Source organism: Antechinus flavipes, chromosome 3 (assembly GCF_016432865.1).
Source record: "Antechinus flavipes isolate AdamAnt ecotype Samford, QLD, Australia chromosome 3, AdamAnt_v2, whole genome shotgun sequence".
Lineage (NCBI taxonomy): Eukaryota > Metazoa > Chordata > Mammalia > Dasyuromorphia > Dasyuridae > Antechinus > Antechinus flavipes.
The window spans coordinates 486,199,107-486,214,000 of NC_067400.1; the positions used below are offsets into that span (position 1 = coordinate 486,199,107).

Genomic DNA, 14,894 nt, shown 5'->3' on the forward strand with positions numbered 1-14,894 from the left:
GCTCTCATAGCAATAGTAATAACAGAAAGAAGAGGGAAAAGTCATTTCAGGGTGTTCCATGCTGGAAGAGCTGCGTGTATGGGACCCTAAAATTGTCTTTTCTTTGGGAAACTAACTTAGCTAGACTTACAGAGGTTCTTCACCAGAACTTTGGTCAGCTGATTTCTTTTCTTTTCTTTTTTTTTTTTTTGTTAGTTACAATTCACAAAAATGTTGAATAAGAGGCTAAAAAGTTATGATCTGCTTTGGTGAAGGAAACATCCAGATGGATGAATATATTGATCTTTGAAATAGCATCTAAGAATCTAGGCACTGCCATTTGACTAAACAAACAAGTAGCTGGCTTTTTTTGAATTGAAATCAAGGTTAATTCTTTGACTTTGTTAATGGTTTTTCTCTTACTGATTTAATAGAATCTCATCTTTAGATAGGTTATTAAAATGTACTTCACATTAGACAGTAACTGTATTCTTTAAAAGATGTGGAAGATCAAATATTCATAAATTAAATGACATTTTCAATATATTAAGGGAACTCACTGTTAATTCACTTTAACAAACACTTATTAATAGTGACTTTTTTCATAACGTGAATTATCACTTTTAATTTTTCTTTTTTTTGAAAATTCAGAGTTTGGCATATTGAATGTCTTTCAAGTCTGTGCCTATATGTACAAATACATATGTGTAAGCACATGCATAATTGTAATACTATTTAAATATATATATATATGCATATATATATATATATATATATCTTATTAGAATACAGAATTTTAGATAGGTAAGGTTCTACTTTCTCTGCTTCTTCACTGACCCAATTCTCCGAATTCTATTTCTTTTTTGAGAGTTAGAAAGATTTTATTATAAGTACATCAAGGTAGCAATTTATTGACAGACTGATCATTGGAAATAAATATTGCTTCAAGATAGGAATAGCTCGTATAGGTAATTTTAAGATAATCCAGTTACATCCACCTCAGCAAAAGAGACAGGGTCCTTGTGATGTGGTTGATATAGACACCACATGATGGTAAGTATCAAAAGTTGGGGTTTGGTCATGTGAAGAATTCATAATGGTTATTCTCTTTGGCAAAAGGTAGGTTTTTTTTTAAGGGAATAGGTTACAGACAAAATAAAAGGTACAATAGACGCCAGGAATGATAAATATGGAATAGGGTTGGGAGAGCATAAAGTGGGGCTTTAATAATTAATGATGGAAAGAGCAAGAAGAAAGGAAGCACCCCATGAGGTTAAGTCATGTTCTTAGCAGGCAAGTCAAATCCTGAAAGGGACTTAGCACTCCAAAAGAATTAGCTGTAAGGAGAAATGGAATCAGGAACATAGTGGGATTAGAAGTGATAGCCATGACATGGAGGAAGGGGAAAAGGAAGGGGAAAGACACCATGAGGCAGTGGTGGACTGATCCAAAGGCAGAATTTTTTTTGATTAGTGTTAAATGTACCATTAAGGGAACTGGCTAAGATTATATTGAATTAGGAATATATCAGTCAATCAGTAAACATTTATTAAGCACCTACTATGTGTCAGACACTTATGCTAAGTGTTGGGGATACATATAAAGTAATAAGGCTAATTTCTTGAAACTGTAAGAGAGAATCCTGCATTTAGGGTCTCTTGGAGGAAGATGAGCTTATCCTTTATACTTATAAGTACTAAAAAAGTGGGATAGGAATGGGCATAGGATTAAGCACTTATTAAGCACCAACCACGTGTAAAATACTATGCTAAGCACTTTACAGATATTATCTCACTTGATAATATTTGTAAAAAAAAAAAATAGAACTTGAACAACAAGTGTATCTATGAAGAATCTAACATCACAAAATTTTGTCCTTCAAAGTAGACTTTCAGAGTATTTCCATGAGGCTGTGTAGCATATATTGGACCACAATGCAGATGTTGTATGAAGACTCAAAATAACAAAATGAAGGCAGTGGGTTTTTTTTTCATATTTTTAAGTGTATCAGTTTCTAGGGATAATTGTGTATATAGCAGAGTAGACCCAGCTTGTGAACCTGAAAGACAAGCATTTAAGTCCTAGCTTTGTGTGACTTTGAGCAAATTATTTACCCTCCTAGTGCCTTCCACAACTGTCTAAAATGCTAAATTTCAAAGCCAAACTAATCTACATTGTTAAAGGGAGTTTTCTTACTGCAAGTTATCTTTAACAATGAAATCACAAGATCTGACCCCCTCCCCCCCAAAATAATTACATGCATGTATTTGAGAGATGTACATACATACATATACATATATATATATGTATATGTATATATGCATTTACATATCCTTTTAGTTTTTGTAGCCCTCTGGAACATAATGAACTACTCTGAGCTGCTCTGCTTTGCCTGAATTTGCTTGGGGTTTAGACATAGGTATGAGAGTTCTGGATTTCTCAGCTGTTCATTCAGTATGTGGTGCCTTTGACAGGTGTCTGGATACTCATTACTCATTCAAGCTACGGACAGTGGCATTCCTGCCATGTCTTCCACTGTGACAGTCAACATAGACATTTCTGATGTAAATGACAATGGCCCTGTTTTCACACCAGCTAACTATACTGCTGTAATCCAGGTAAGCTCACCTCTCAAAGATGAGAACTCTTAAGGATACTACTTTTGTTTCTTCTTCAACATTGGCTTACCCTTTTCACTTGACTTGCTGAAGAGATCCCCATGTTCCTTCTTGATTATTGTCTGGAGTGGGAAAGGAGTGAACACAAACTCTAAGATTGTTAAGGAGGAAAAAAAAGCGAGTTGGGTGCTGAATATTTCATAAAGCAGAAGGAGGGTGGAGGCAGCTTGGAGATCTGGCAGTTGGACAAAGCAGTGTCCCTCTAGAGAGCTGAATCAGTGCCAAAAAGTTATTTCACGCTTTATAACCCACCTGCCCTTTAAAATCCAGCTGCAAGATGTGATGACTTAGTCGTGTTTTTCTAGACTCATACATCAGAGAGAAAGGCCATGTGCCCCATATCCTAATACTTCCAAAAAGCTGTTGCAACTCCATACACCAGAAATATAAACAAAGCCAGCTATTGATTAGATCTCCATCTGTATAAAGGATCAAGGGCAGATCTGAGGTGGAGTGTTGATATTTTTCCCATGTCAGATATCCCCCAGTATAGACTTGAACTTTTTTGGCTGCAGAATTATTCTCCACATCTCCTCAGACTTCTATAGATAAAAGATAATTTGGACAGCAGGTCCACCCATGTAGAAACCCTCACTTTTCAGGAAAGATCACTCCCTCTTTTCATGAAATCTGATGCCTCCAGTGATGATATTCTTTTGCTTGCTTCTCCTAAATCCCAGCTAGACTCAATTCCTCTCCTTCTAATCTTATTTCTAGCAGCTGTATAATGTGACCTCTCTCCTCCCATCATAGATATTTACTAGATTTCTGCAAATGGCTCAGTTTCTTTAGGAGATGGTACTTCTCTCAGACTCTTTTCTGCCTTTACATCCAGCTACTCCCAGCCTTTGTCCTTTATCCTTTCCTCAAGACAAGATAGACTCCTGGTACTTAATTTTCATTTTATGACATATATCAATCAACCTGGCAGGTTGTTTTTAAATGCCAAACAGAAAGGAAAGAATGAAAGATCAGAAGCCCCTCACCCCATTCAAGTTGTGACCCTCCTCCAGGTCTTGGAGTGTTGTGTCTCTGTAGTATATCTCTCTTTTCATGGACACTGAGCCCCTGAAGCGACTATTATGTCTTTCCTCTCTGGAGGGAAGTGGCTATATAGATTGAGCAAATAAATAAATAAATCTTACACTTGGTGCTGGGCTGAGTATATTGTCAGTGTGAAGCAATAAATCTTCACTGAACCCGGAAGGGACGGTAACTGATTCCAGAGGGATCTTGCATCTGGTTCTTGCTGATGGAAAGGACACTTGAGAGGAGGAGAAAAATGACAGGTCTTGAAGGTCCTGCTATCTTTCTCCTTCAGAATAATTCCCTCCCTCTTCCCAATCTACTCTGACTTACTCCCACACATGGTTTTGATAAGACACAATCTAATTCAGGACCTAGAGCCTATGATCCTGCCCTGCATTTTCCTCCCTGCCAAAACTACATGTATCATTCTATCAATCTCTCTGACCCAGACTCACTTAATCCTAAATCTTTGTCATCAAAAGGCCTGCACTAGCAAAACTAACTCTGGTTCCATCCTATAATAGCACTGAAATCTAAATGGAGAGTAGCAAGTAACTCAACTCCTGAGCCACAGAATTAAATCCAAGTGAGGATAACCTTTGACCTAAGATGTATGGGAGAATGGGAGAAGCAGAGAGAAATCAGTAAAATATTTGAGTTACTGATTGCTTAAGTGAATAAATTTTTTTCTACTGGTGTTAAAGCTACAGGATACTCTTTCCCACATATCTTCAATGAATAATAATATAATAAATGAGCTCATTCATTGCTAACTGTGCTTAATTCAAGCTTTTTGTGGGTATTAAAACCTTAAAATTAATAGTCTTTTTGGTCTTTATTCTATGTGTTTTCTATAAATTTGTTGATTTCTCTAGATACTGTCTCCACCCTGCAAAATCTTGTATTGTAATGTGTGCAATAGTGTTTGCTCTGCATAATTGTTGTAACAACTGTTTGAGAAAAAGTTAGCTCTGGTTAATCTATTGTTTTTCCTAACCTGGAAATGTCTTCAAGGCCAGGTTGTTCTACAAATGAACCATGCTGTGAGTGCCATTCCATCTCTGGCTTTTTAGAATTCTCTCAAGTAGCCATAGATATTTCAGTTAGTTAGAGAATTGACTACAGCTTAAGACCATAGTTAGAATTTCAAAAACAAACAAACAAATGAAAAATGTGTAACATAAATATGACTTTTATTGCTAAGGGAAAGGGAGTAAAATAAAAATTGTTAATGAGCAGCAATATTTGGCTTAAGATAATAAAATATCATGGGAAACTACTTCCTTTTCAAAACATTTTATTTCTAGTGAGGAATGGTTTGCTTTTTTTAAATTTTTATTAAAGAGAGAGAAATATAATTTAATCTTTTTTCCTCATACTGTTTTATGCAGGAAAACAAACCAGTGGGAACAAGCATTTTGCAGCTGATGGTGACAGATCGTGATTCCTTTCACAATGGGCCCCCCTTTACCTTTACCATCTTAGCAGGGAATGAGGAAGAGGAGTTTGTGTTGGACCCTCATGGGATCTTAAGATCAGCAGTAATCTTTAGGCATACAGACTCTCCCGAATATGTGCTTTACATCCAGGTACTGTCTTGCCTATTTTGGGAACCATATGTCTTTTATTTCTTTTTGTTATTTATTGAACCAGTTGCTTAATTTCTCTTTGTTGAGTAAGTAAATATAATTTAGAGGACATGTAGAAATATGACCTCTCTTAACTCAAATTTAATTTCACAGCAATAAAAGTAGATTCTGTATGTAAAACTGAATAGAAAGATATGAGGGTATCATTGTTCAGGCCTAACATTAGTAGGCTTAAGCAGGCAATCATTGTGCTTAAATGTATTTAAAACTGCCCCAGGGTCCAGTTTACCCTCTTCCCCAGAATATTGTTCAGTTGTATAAGGCTTCCTCCTTTGTGATGGCATCCTCTGCTGAATCACCATTGTGTGGGGAAGTAATGAATCAGCATCTTATATTTGGTTTAGGCCAGATGTCTTTTTAAATTTTTCTGGGAGGGAGAGAAACCTCATGGTCTTGATCCAGTCCATTTAATCTTATTCCATTTCCTCACATTTTGCAAAAAAAAAAAAAAAAAAAAAAGTATGGAACCATGAATAAATAGACTTGCAACACAATTCAGGGGATGACTTTTGCTCACTTATCCTCCCTCTGATGTGGGACAATAGATGTAGGGGGAACAGAAAAAAAAAAAAAATGAAAGGGGAAAAGAGCTAACAAAGATGGAGAGTTCCCTCAGCAGAGCTCAGGAACAGGAACATCAGTGCTCCATTGACTGTGTATATGATAAGAGGAACCACCCAAGAGGTGCCCTCACCTGAAGGACAATCTTAGGCATTAGATATTGGGGTACTTAATTATTTGAGGCCTTCTTAAAAACAAAGCAGTCTATCTTGGAAGAGATTTCACCATTACACTGGGGTTATTTGTGTTCAAAAGGGGCTTATTTGCCCCAGATTGACATTGGGGAAGCATGCTTCTTTTGTTTAAATTTTTGAATTAACAACAATGTGTCTTCTCTTTCATATCCCCAGTGAAGAAGGTGCATTATTTCATAGTACAGTTGCTTTTGTATGTTCCTTGACCTTTTTTCTTCCCTGTAAGCTCCCTTGGGGTAGAGAACTTTCTTCCACCTAATTTTTTTCACTCAGCGTGTACCATAGTATTCTGGTGCACACAATGGGCATTTAATCAAAGTTAGGTAAACTGAATCAAAGAGAAAACTTCCATGGAGCACCAAGCCTTCCTTGCTGTAATGACACTTTGTCCTCAGTATCACTTCTTCCTTTTATCCACATTGAAAGCCATGCCATTGCATTGTTTTCTGGGTCATGTTTTTCTCTATCCCCAATTCTGTTCTCTTGTCATTCCTTACTATTAATAATCAATGGTGCATTTGGGGGTTGAAAGTGATAAATGACTCCCTTTATTTTAAATGCATATCTTCAGCACTTTGAGGGAAAATATCTTTTTTAAAAAGAATTTAAAAAAAAACAAAATTGAAAGTATAGGTAAGATTCTGTTTGTCAGGGATTTATGTTGTTGCTTTTTTATTATGTTTTTCTCTTAATTCCCATGTTTCTTCTTTAAATATTTTAGGCAAAAGACTCAGGCAAACCCCAGCAAGTTTCCCACTCTTATGTTCACGTCCGGGTGATTGAAGAAAGCATCCACAAGCCCACTGCCATTCCCTTAGAGATCTTTATTGTTACAATGGAGGATGACTTCCCCGGGGGTGTCATTGGAAAGATCCACGCCACCGACCAGGATGTATATGACGTACTCACATATGCCTTAAAATCTGAGCAGAGAAGCTTGTTCAAGGTGAACACCCATGACGGGAAGATCATTGCCTTGGGGGGCTTGGACAGTGGCAAGTACATTTTGAATGTTTCTGTGAGTGATGGCCGCTTCCAGGTGCCCATTGACGTCATTGTCCACGTGGAGCAGCTGGTCCAGGAGATGCTGCAGAACACGGTCACCATCCGGTTCGAGAATGTGTCCCCCGAGGACTTTGTGGGGCTGCACATGCATGGGTTCCGAAGGACGCTCCGGAATGCCGTCCTTTCCCAGAAGCAGGACAGCCTCCACATCATCAGCATCCAGCCCATGGCCGGCACCAACCAACTGGACATGCTGTTTGCTGTGCAGATGCACAGTGGCAGCTTCTACAAGCCCGCGTACCTCATCCAGAAGCTGTCCAACGCAAGGAGACATCTGGAGAATGTGATTCGCATCTCAGCCATCTTAGAGAAGAACTGCTCCGGACTGGACTGCCAAGAACAACACTGTGAACAAAGCTTGTCCATAGATTCACACTCTCTAATGACCTACAGCACGGCTCGCATTAGTTTTGTTTGCCCTCGTTTCTACAGAAATGTGCGCTGTACGTGTAATGGTGAGTTTAGTTTATATCTCTGGATGGGGAAATTTCCCAGGCTCCCTCCAGTCTTTGGGGATACTGGTTAGAAAGGATAGTTTACAAGGTCCAAATGTCTTGGAGAACAGACAGGGATGGAATCATTGCTCAGGACTGCCGGGTTGGGATTTTTCTGCTTTTGTGCTAAAATGCATCAATGAACTTGGACCATTCAGGGGTAAATGTCACTTGTGTAGAGAGTCACCACACTCTCAGCGGTCAGTGAGAGGACATGCTCTGCTGTCTGATGTGCACGGACAATGTCATTGTCTGAGTCTTAGAATCTTACATCCACGGTTTTCTAACAATGAGAATCTAACAATGGGAATCTGAAGTGATTGCTGAGGAGATCACTTCCAAGATGGAGTGCACTTAAAAAGTTGCCCTTTAAGTCTTTGGAAAGGGACAGACAACCTCTAGCTCTTAACTTGTAGAAAATTCCCATTTGCCCAGTTCGTAGAAATACCATCCAGTTTTGGATGTCATTATTAAGGCATCCAGGAATGGGATATTTGCTGTAGTAAGAGAATGTGTTGACAGTTTTCCTGCCTCCATTTCCATTCTGGACTCAGACGCCCAGAACAGTGCCATCCACCTCGTGGGTGCTCCATAAATACTGTGTAGTTGTATTCGACAGTCAGATTCAATGATGACCAGACCTGTTGGATATGTTAATTGTCTGCAAGCCAGACTGTCCGAATGCCTGCATCATATGCGGTGTGCTTTTGTCGCTGGCAGATGTCACTGCCACACACAATTTATGCGGGCCAGCTGTTCATGTCTTACCTAGATTACCTTAGTAAGCAAGCTGATTTATGCAACAAAGCACTGTGAGGGGCTTAATGAAGGTGTGCAGAGCAAAGATCAGGAGGTGGGATGGCTCAGTACAAGGGGAAGTTCCACCCTGCAGGAGCAAATGTGCCAGCCGTGGACCCCCACGGTGTGACCTGGGCACACATCTCGATGTCTCACCCACAGAGCGAACTGAAATGGCATGTTCTCAAAGTCCTGAGGAACCACCAAGAACAGCATGTTAGCTTGTTTCTAGGTGACTAAGTCATTAAGAACAGGCACTGGAAAATCTTGTAATTCAGAATTTTGCTCTGGCTGATGGTTATATGTGAAAGCAGGATGGGGAAATGTGTTGGGGACTGAATCTTTTTCCTCTTGAGCAGTTCATTTCTAATTCTTTTTGGAAGCCAAATCCTAAGTACCCCACGAGGACTTGGAACCCTATAAATGCTGAGCTTTGGGTAGGATTGAAATTCTGATGATGTAGAAAACATCATTGTCTGTCTCCCTTTCTTAGTGAATCACTTCTGTAATTATTCACAGAATTATAGATACTAGAGATACAATAGATCTAAAGAAAAATATAACCCTTCTTTCAAACAGGCAAGGTATTAATTGATTCTGTGTTGTATGTGGATCAGCTAAGGCCTAGAGAGATTTAATAACTATCTAACTAATAAAAAAAATTATAATCCTGGCTATATTTATGGCCTTTAAGGCATTTACAATTGATTAACAGTGATAAAACACACAATTAACAATTCAATTCAACAAGCATTTTAATGTATACTATGTATAAGCCATCATGCTAAATGTTGGGGATAAAAAGACAAAAATAAAAACAGTCTCTATTTTCAAGGTGTTCACATTCTACTGTGGATAAAAAATAAATATACATAGCTATATAGATGAATAAATAAATATATAGATATATAAATAAATATATAGATAGAAAGACAAAAATAAAAATAGTGTATTTTCAAGGTGTTCACATTCTACTATGGAAAAACAACATATACATAGCTACATGAATAAATGAATGATTAAATAAATATATATTTGAATACATAAATAATGAATAAATAAATATATAGATAAAAAGACAAAAATAAAAACAGTCTTTTCAAGGTGTTCACATTCTACTGTGGAAAGAATATACACATAGCTACATAGATGAATAAATAAATATATAGATATATAAATGCAGAGAGATAAATGTATGTATATGCATATACATATAAAGTAATTTTGGGGTACAGGAGGAAACAGATTCTCAAAAGCTTTATAAGTATGGGGGACAGCCTATGTAAAGTCAGGGAGGTGGGAGAGCGGCAGAAATATAATCATCATCACCATGCTACTTAATAGCTGCATGATGTTGGGTTATACATTGGATAATCAGCCCTGCCTATTATCTGGTCTGTACCCAGTGAGTGTCCCATGAAGACATACTAGCAAACTGAATTGGAGCTATACAGGTCAGTATGATGCCAAAAGGACATAAGGCGTTCTTCAGAAATGGAGAGGGTGATCACTGTATTGTACAACATATCAGCCTATCCCCTGGCACTTCCCTAGTGCCAATAAAAATTAGATGAGGAATTGTAAAGGAAGTCTTTTTTTTTTTTTCTCAGCTTCAGTTTTGCCCAGCATCCTTCACTTCTCAGAAAGAAGTAAATGGTCAAGTAATTCAATGCAAATAACTCACAAGCATTAGATCTTTGTACTTTATAGAGAGAGCCCAACCCCTTTGGACTCTCAATAACTCAGCTTGGCCAGCTACAGGACCTGAGGTGACCCTGCTGGCCATGTGGAGGAGTAATTAACGGTACAAATGGTGGCCCATAGGTGTTACAGGCACGGTTTTCCACTTCCTCGGGGCTCTCTTCCTTGTCCAACACGAACCTCCTCTTTTTTTCATCCAGATTTTTGAGTCTGATGATCATTATCATTTTGAACTAAAATGCTGAATTGCTGCAACTGAATGAAAAAAGACCTAAATTTTAGTGCCAGTTGGCCCCATTAAATTCCAGCCACCATTAAATTTTGCATGTGAACAGCAGTTCAGCAGGTGCGAGGGAGGCTGTGTGATTGCCTGTCGCTGCCTCTGGCTGAGGGGCACCTCACTGACTCGTAAGGAAGCCTGACATAAAATCAGGGAAATTAGAAACCTAATCTGACCAGGGAAGAAAGGAGAGAAGGGGCCTGGGAAAGCATGACCCAGCCCATTCTAAAGCGGCTTGCCAGCCAGCTCAGAGGAAAGGGGAAGAAGAAGGATCTGTCAAACAAAAAGGCTCAGGAATTGATCAAAGTGTGAGGAACAGTGGGAGAAGCAGGGCATTGTCCTCCTGGCATTTTTCCAAGGTCTCAGTTTCAGCTATGTGAAATAAATAAGCTTGCAAGCATGTTGCAATTAAATAAATATTTATTAAATGCCTACTATATGGCAGATACTGTATTACATGCTGCTACATGTAAGGCAATGTGCTACAGTATCTAGAATAGTGGGCTTAGAGTCAGGAAGAACAGGTTCAGATCCCATCTGAGATATTTATTATTTTAACCTCTTGGAGGTTTAATTTCCTGTTCTGTAAAATGAAGGTAACAATATTGGTACTGCCAAAGAATTAGCGTTTTGAGAAGTTATTGTGTGTGTGTGAAGGTCAGGAAAAAAGTATCCTAAGATTAAAGTAGTTCCACTTACTGTGCCAGCTACACAAAGCATTCACTTTGACCAAGTCACTAACTGCTTTAAGCTTTCAGTTTCCCTACCTATGACACAAGCAAAATAATTTCTATTTTATGTATCTTGGAGAGCTTTTTGAGGTTCAATTAAGAATAACCAGCCAGAGAGCATAGTGAATAAAGCACTAAGAGTGGAAGATGGGAAGAGATGAGTTAAAATCTTGACTCAGGTACTCTTTAGCTGTACAACCTTAGATAAGATACTTTAATGATCTCTTTTAGCATCTGTTCTCTAATCTGCAAAATGAGACTAATAATTACACCTAACTTAGGGGGTTATTGTTGGAAGAATAAAATAATATATTTAAAGCATTTACAAGTGTGAAGCTACTATACAAATATCCTCATATTATAATTATTACTATTATTTTTATACTATATGGCCTATCTCATTTCATCCCCATCAGTCAGTCACCATCCTCATTATACAGGTAATCATTTATTTATACATGTTTTATACACACACACACACACACACACACACACACACACAGAGTGAATGGGCTGATAAACCCTCTGTAGATATAAAACAAATATTCAAGGTTATTTGAAATCATAAATGCTTCTTTTTCCCTTCTGATAAATGATTACTTGTGTGTATGTATTTATGTGTGTATATATTATATATTTAAAGGTATATCAGCCCATACCTGCAGCATAATCCATTGTTTACATAACCATTCATAATAGATATTCCTTTGAAAGAACAGAGCAAAATGATGTAAGTATAGACATAATATAGTGTCCTATATGTGTGAACTCTTTCTTGAGTTTTCCAGAATGATTATGCCTTCTATTATCCTGATGGTGGGAGGTGACATGGTGTTTCTAGATAAAGGTCTTAACTTAGAATCTGGAAGACTTGAATTCAAATTTTCTCCCTAACACTTTCTGGCTTTTTGAACAAGGGCAGAACATTTAGTTCTCTGAACCATAATTTCATCATCTATGATAATTTAACCTACCAACAAAGTGTTGTTGTGGAGCTCAAGTGAAATATATTAAAAGGCCTTATAAACTCCAAAGGACTATATAAATGTCACCTATCTGTAATAGTTGCAATGTGGTGTAACCCTGTTGTTTAAAAGATTGGATGACTTTTTCCAGTTTTTGTCTGGACCAGACCTGTATTTTCATTACTGTAGGGAGCTTCTTGTGAGGAAGGTGTTCTACCTGTATAGATCTCTGAAAGTTATCGCTTTCCCCAGGGCACAGAGAGGTTATGAGTCCTGCCTAAAATCACACAGCTAGTATGTGTCAGATATAGGATCTGAACCCACCCTTTCTTGAATCTGAGACCAGCTGCCTCCCTTTCCAATATGTGTATGACATAGTATATATATCAGCCCTGGAAAGTATCATTGCATGAAGTTGTACTCAGCACAGTGGTGAAATCATCCAGAAAATGTGGTTCAGTCAAGCAAATATACTGCATGATTCAGGCTTCTGTGAGAAAACCACAGGAGACTAACTCAAAACAGGTATTGTACATTTCTGTAGTTTAACTTTTCTTACTGAGCAAAAGACAGAAGGGAGCTGGTGGGGGCAGGATTAATGTTCTAATGTGTGATATTAACTCTTTACCATGACCCTGTCTAGTTTTTGACACAGATCAGATACAAATTTAGATACTAGTCCAGGTAAAAATATGAATGATGATAATGCTAAGTCCTTAAATGTTGTATACAATCAGGTAAATCTCCATATAATGAGGAAGAGAGGAGAAGGGAAAGTTCTAAAGATGCCGGAGCTTCCATCCTGTAGCCCCCTTCTCTCAGCTGCTTCCAAGCCTCCATCAACTTTAATCCAGATAAATTGTATGTTTGTCAACCACAGGAACTTTCTTGCATCTTAAATTATCACCTGACTATGAGATTAAAGTTACTTTCAAAGGGGTGCATATTGTTTGCAGCCTCACCTTCGACAAAGAAGCTGTCTGAACTGGATACCTTGGAAGGACACAAGACAAGATTGAAAAACCCTTGTCTGTTTACTGAAACTGTTAGGCTTTTTAATGATAGCTGAGAAGTGTAGCTTAGTGGAAAGAGAGTTGGTCCCAACCAAAAAAAAAAAAAAAAAAGATATTCAAGTTACTTTTCTGACAGATACTATGTGACCTTGGAAGTCAAGAGGTTACTACCTCTGTGACTTGGAGCAAATCCTTTCATTACTTTGGGCTGCTCTTTAAGATTGTAAATTGTCAATCAGCATGGATAGAAAAATTTCTTTCTTGAAGGTTTACTAAACTTGTTGAAATGAGTCCAGACCAAAAAGGCAAAATAAAAATTTAAAACATCAGATATTAACTAATATTAATCAAATATCTTTGGCAAACTTTTAAATCATGTGTTTGATTTAAATTTTTAAAAAATGTCGTTCAAATATGACAGGGTTAAGCCTTACATTATTCCCAGGTTAGTAGTCATAGTAGCCAGACATACTGGCAGGCCCCTGTTTGAAACTCTTAATGTTTTGATTGCAGGAAAATTCTACAAAGTAGAGAGTAATTAGCTTCAGCCTTTAGGAGGCATTTTGAATTTCCTTGTAAATGTTATGGAACTAGGGATAGGTCGTTTGTCCTGATAGTTTTACTTTTTGACAAGTTTCAAAATATAACATGTGCAAAAAGTATTTTTAAATAACATACAGGTTGAAAGGGGAAATGAAATGGCAAACACTAACCAAGTTCCCTTTCATCTTGCCATGATATGGAGTGAAAATAAACCTTTTTGGCTTAGCAAAATGAACTCCTTTCCCCTCAGCACCAATTCTGGACATAAATTGACTAGCCTGAAAATTCATGGAATAAATCTGACACATCTCCTTTAAGATAGATGTTCCTGAGCTCAATACACATTTATGATTAAATCTGAATTCCTTAGGGATAGTTATGATGACAGACTATCCTCCCAGAAGTAGGCAGACACTTCCTGAGCAATGGGGGGGGGGATTCTTTTACAATAAAAAAGTGCCTTGTGGCCTATAACAATTATAGGATGCATATAGTCCTAAAATAGTAATTATGTAAACGTGTAATTTGTCAAAGCAAATTAAGTTATTAGGAGTTGTTTGGAGCTTATGGATCTTATGTATTAAGAAGCTGTTGGCTGTAGCTGAAAAGAGAAGGTTTTGCTCCTAAAAATCTTTCCCAAGATTTAGACAACTTCATTAGAATCTCAGAGTATCTGAGCCACAATGAAGCAGGTGTTAATCTGTTCCACATCAGTTATAAAGAATCCAGTCCCTGTAACAGTATATATTCTAGACATGACTTAACTGCTTCCAAATGTTTACAGAGAAGAAAAAGTTCTAGTTTGAAGAAACTGGCTTGCTCAATAACCTCACTATTTAGCCTTTCTTTATTTGAATAAAAAATGGAGACAGACCAATAGACAAAGAGAAGAGAAATAGGGAAGAGAGCAAGATAATAGTGACAGTTACCGGAGAAGGATAGCCCCCTTTTTTCATCAAGATCTGGTGGGGGTGGTAACTTTTGTTGCAGTGTGGGATGGTAATAGGGCCAGAGATAAAATAGTAACTGCAGTCATAATATTTTTTTTTTTGTGTGTGTGTGTGTGTTTTCCAATTAGGAGATCAAAAAGGATACCTTTAAAAATTCCAAAGAATACTGAGGAAGACAATACTCTATTCCAATCCTGCCCTCCTAACCAAGAATTTTTTGCCTTCTCTCTAAATAATATTTTCAAAGCAACACTTTTGGGCATA

The 14,894-nt window shown here is 37.6% G+C and overlaps 1 protein-coding gene across 3 annotated transcripts in view; it reads left to right on the forward strand.

Moving 5' to 3' along the window:
• Positions 1–14,894, forward strand: part of FAT3 (FAT atypical cadherin 3) — a 537,424-nt gene that overhangs the window by 476,268 nt on the left and 46,262 nt on the right. For all 3 annotated transcript variants that reach the window (XM_051986799.1, XM_051986800.1, XM_051986801.1), the window contains 3 exons: positions 2,454–2,597; positions 5,078–5,275; positions 6,812–7,610. In XM_051986799.1, coding sequence (XP_051842759.1) covers positions 2,454–2,597; positions 5,078–5,275; positions 6,812–7,610 — 1,141 coding nt within the window. The remainder of the gene's footprint in view (positions 1–2,453; positions 2,598–5,077; positions 5,276–6,811; positions 7,611–14,894) is intronic.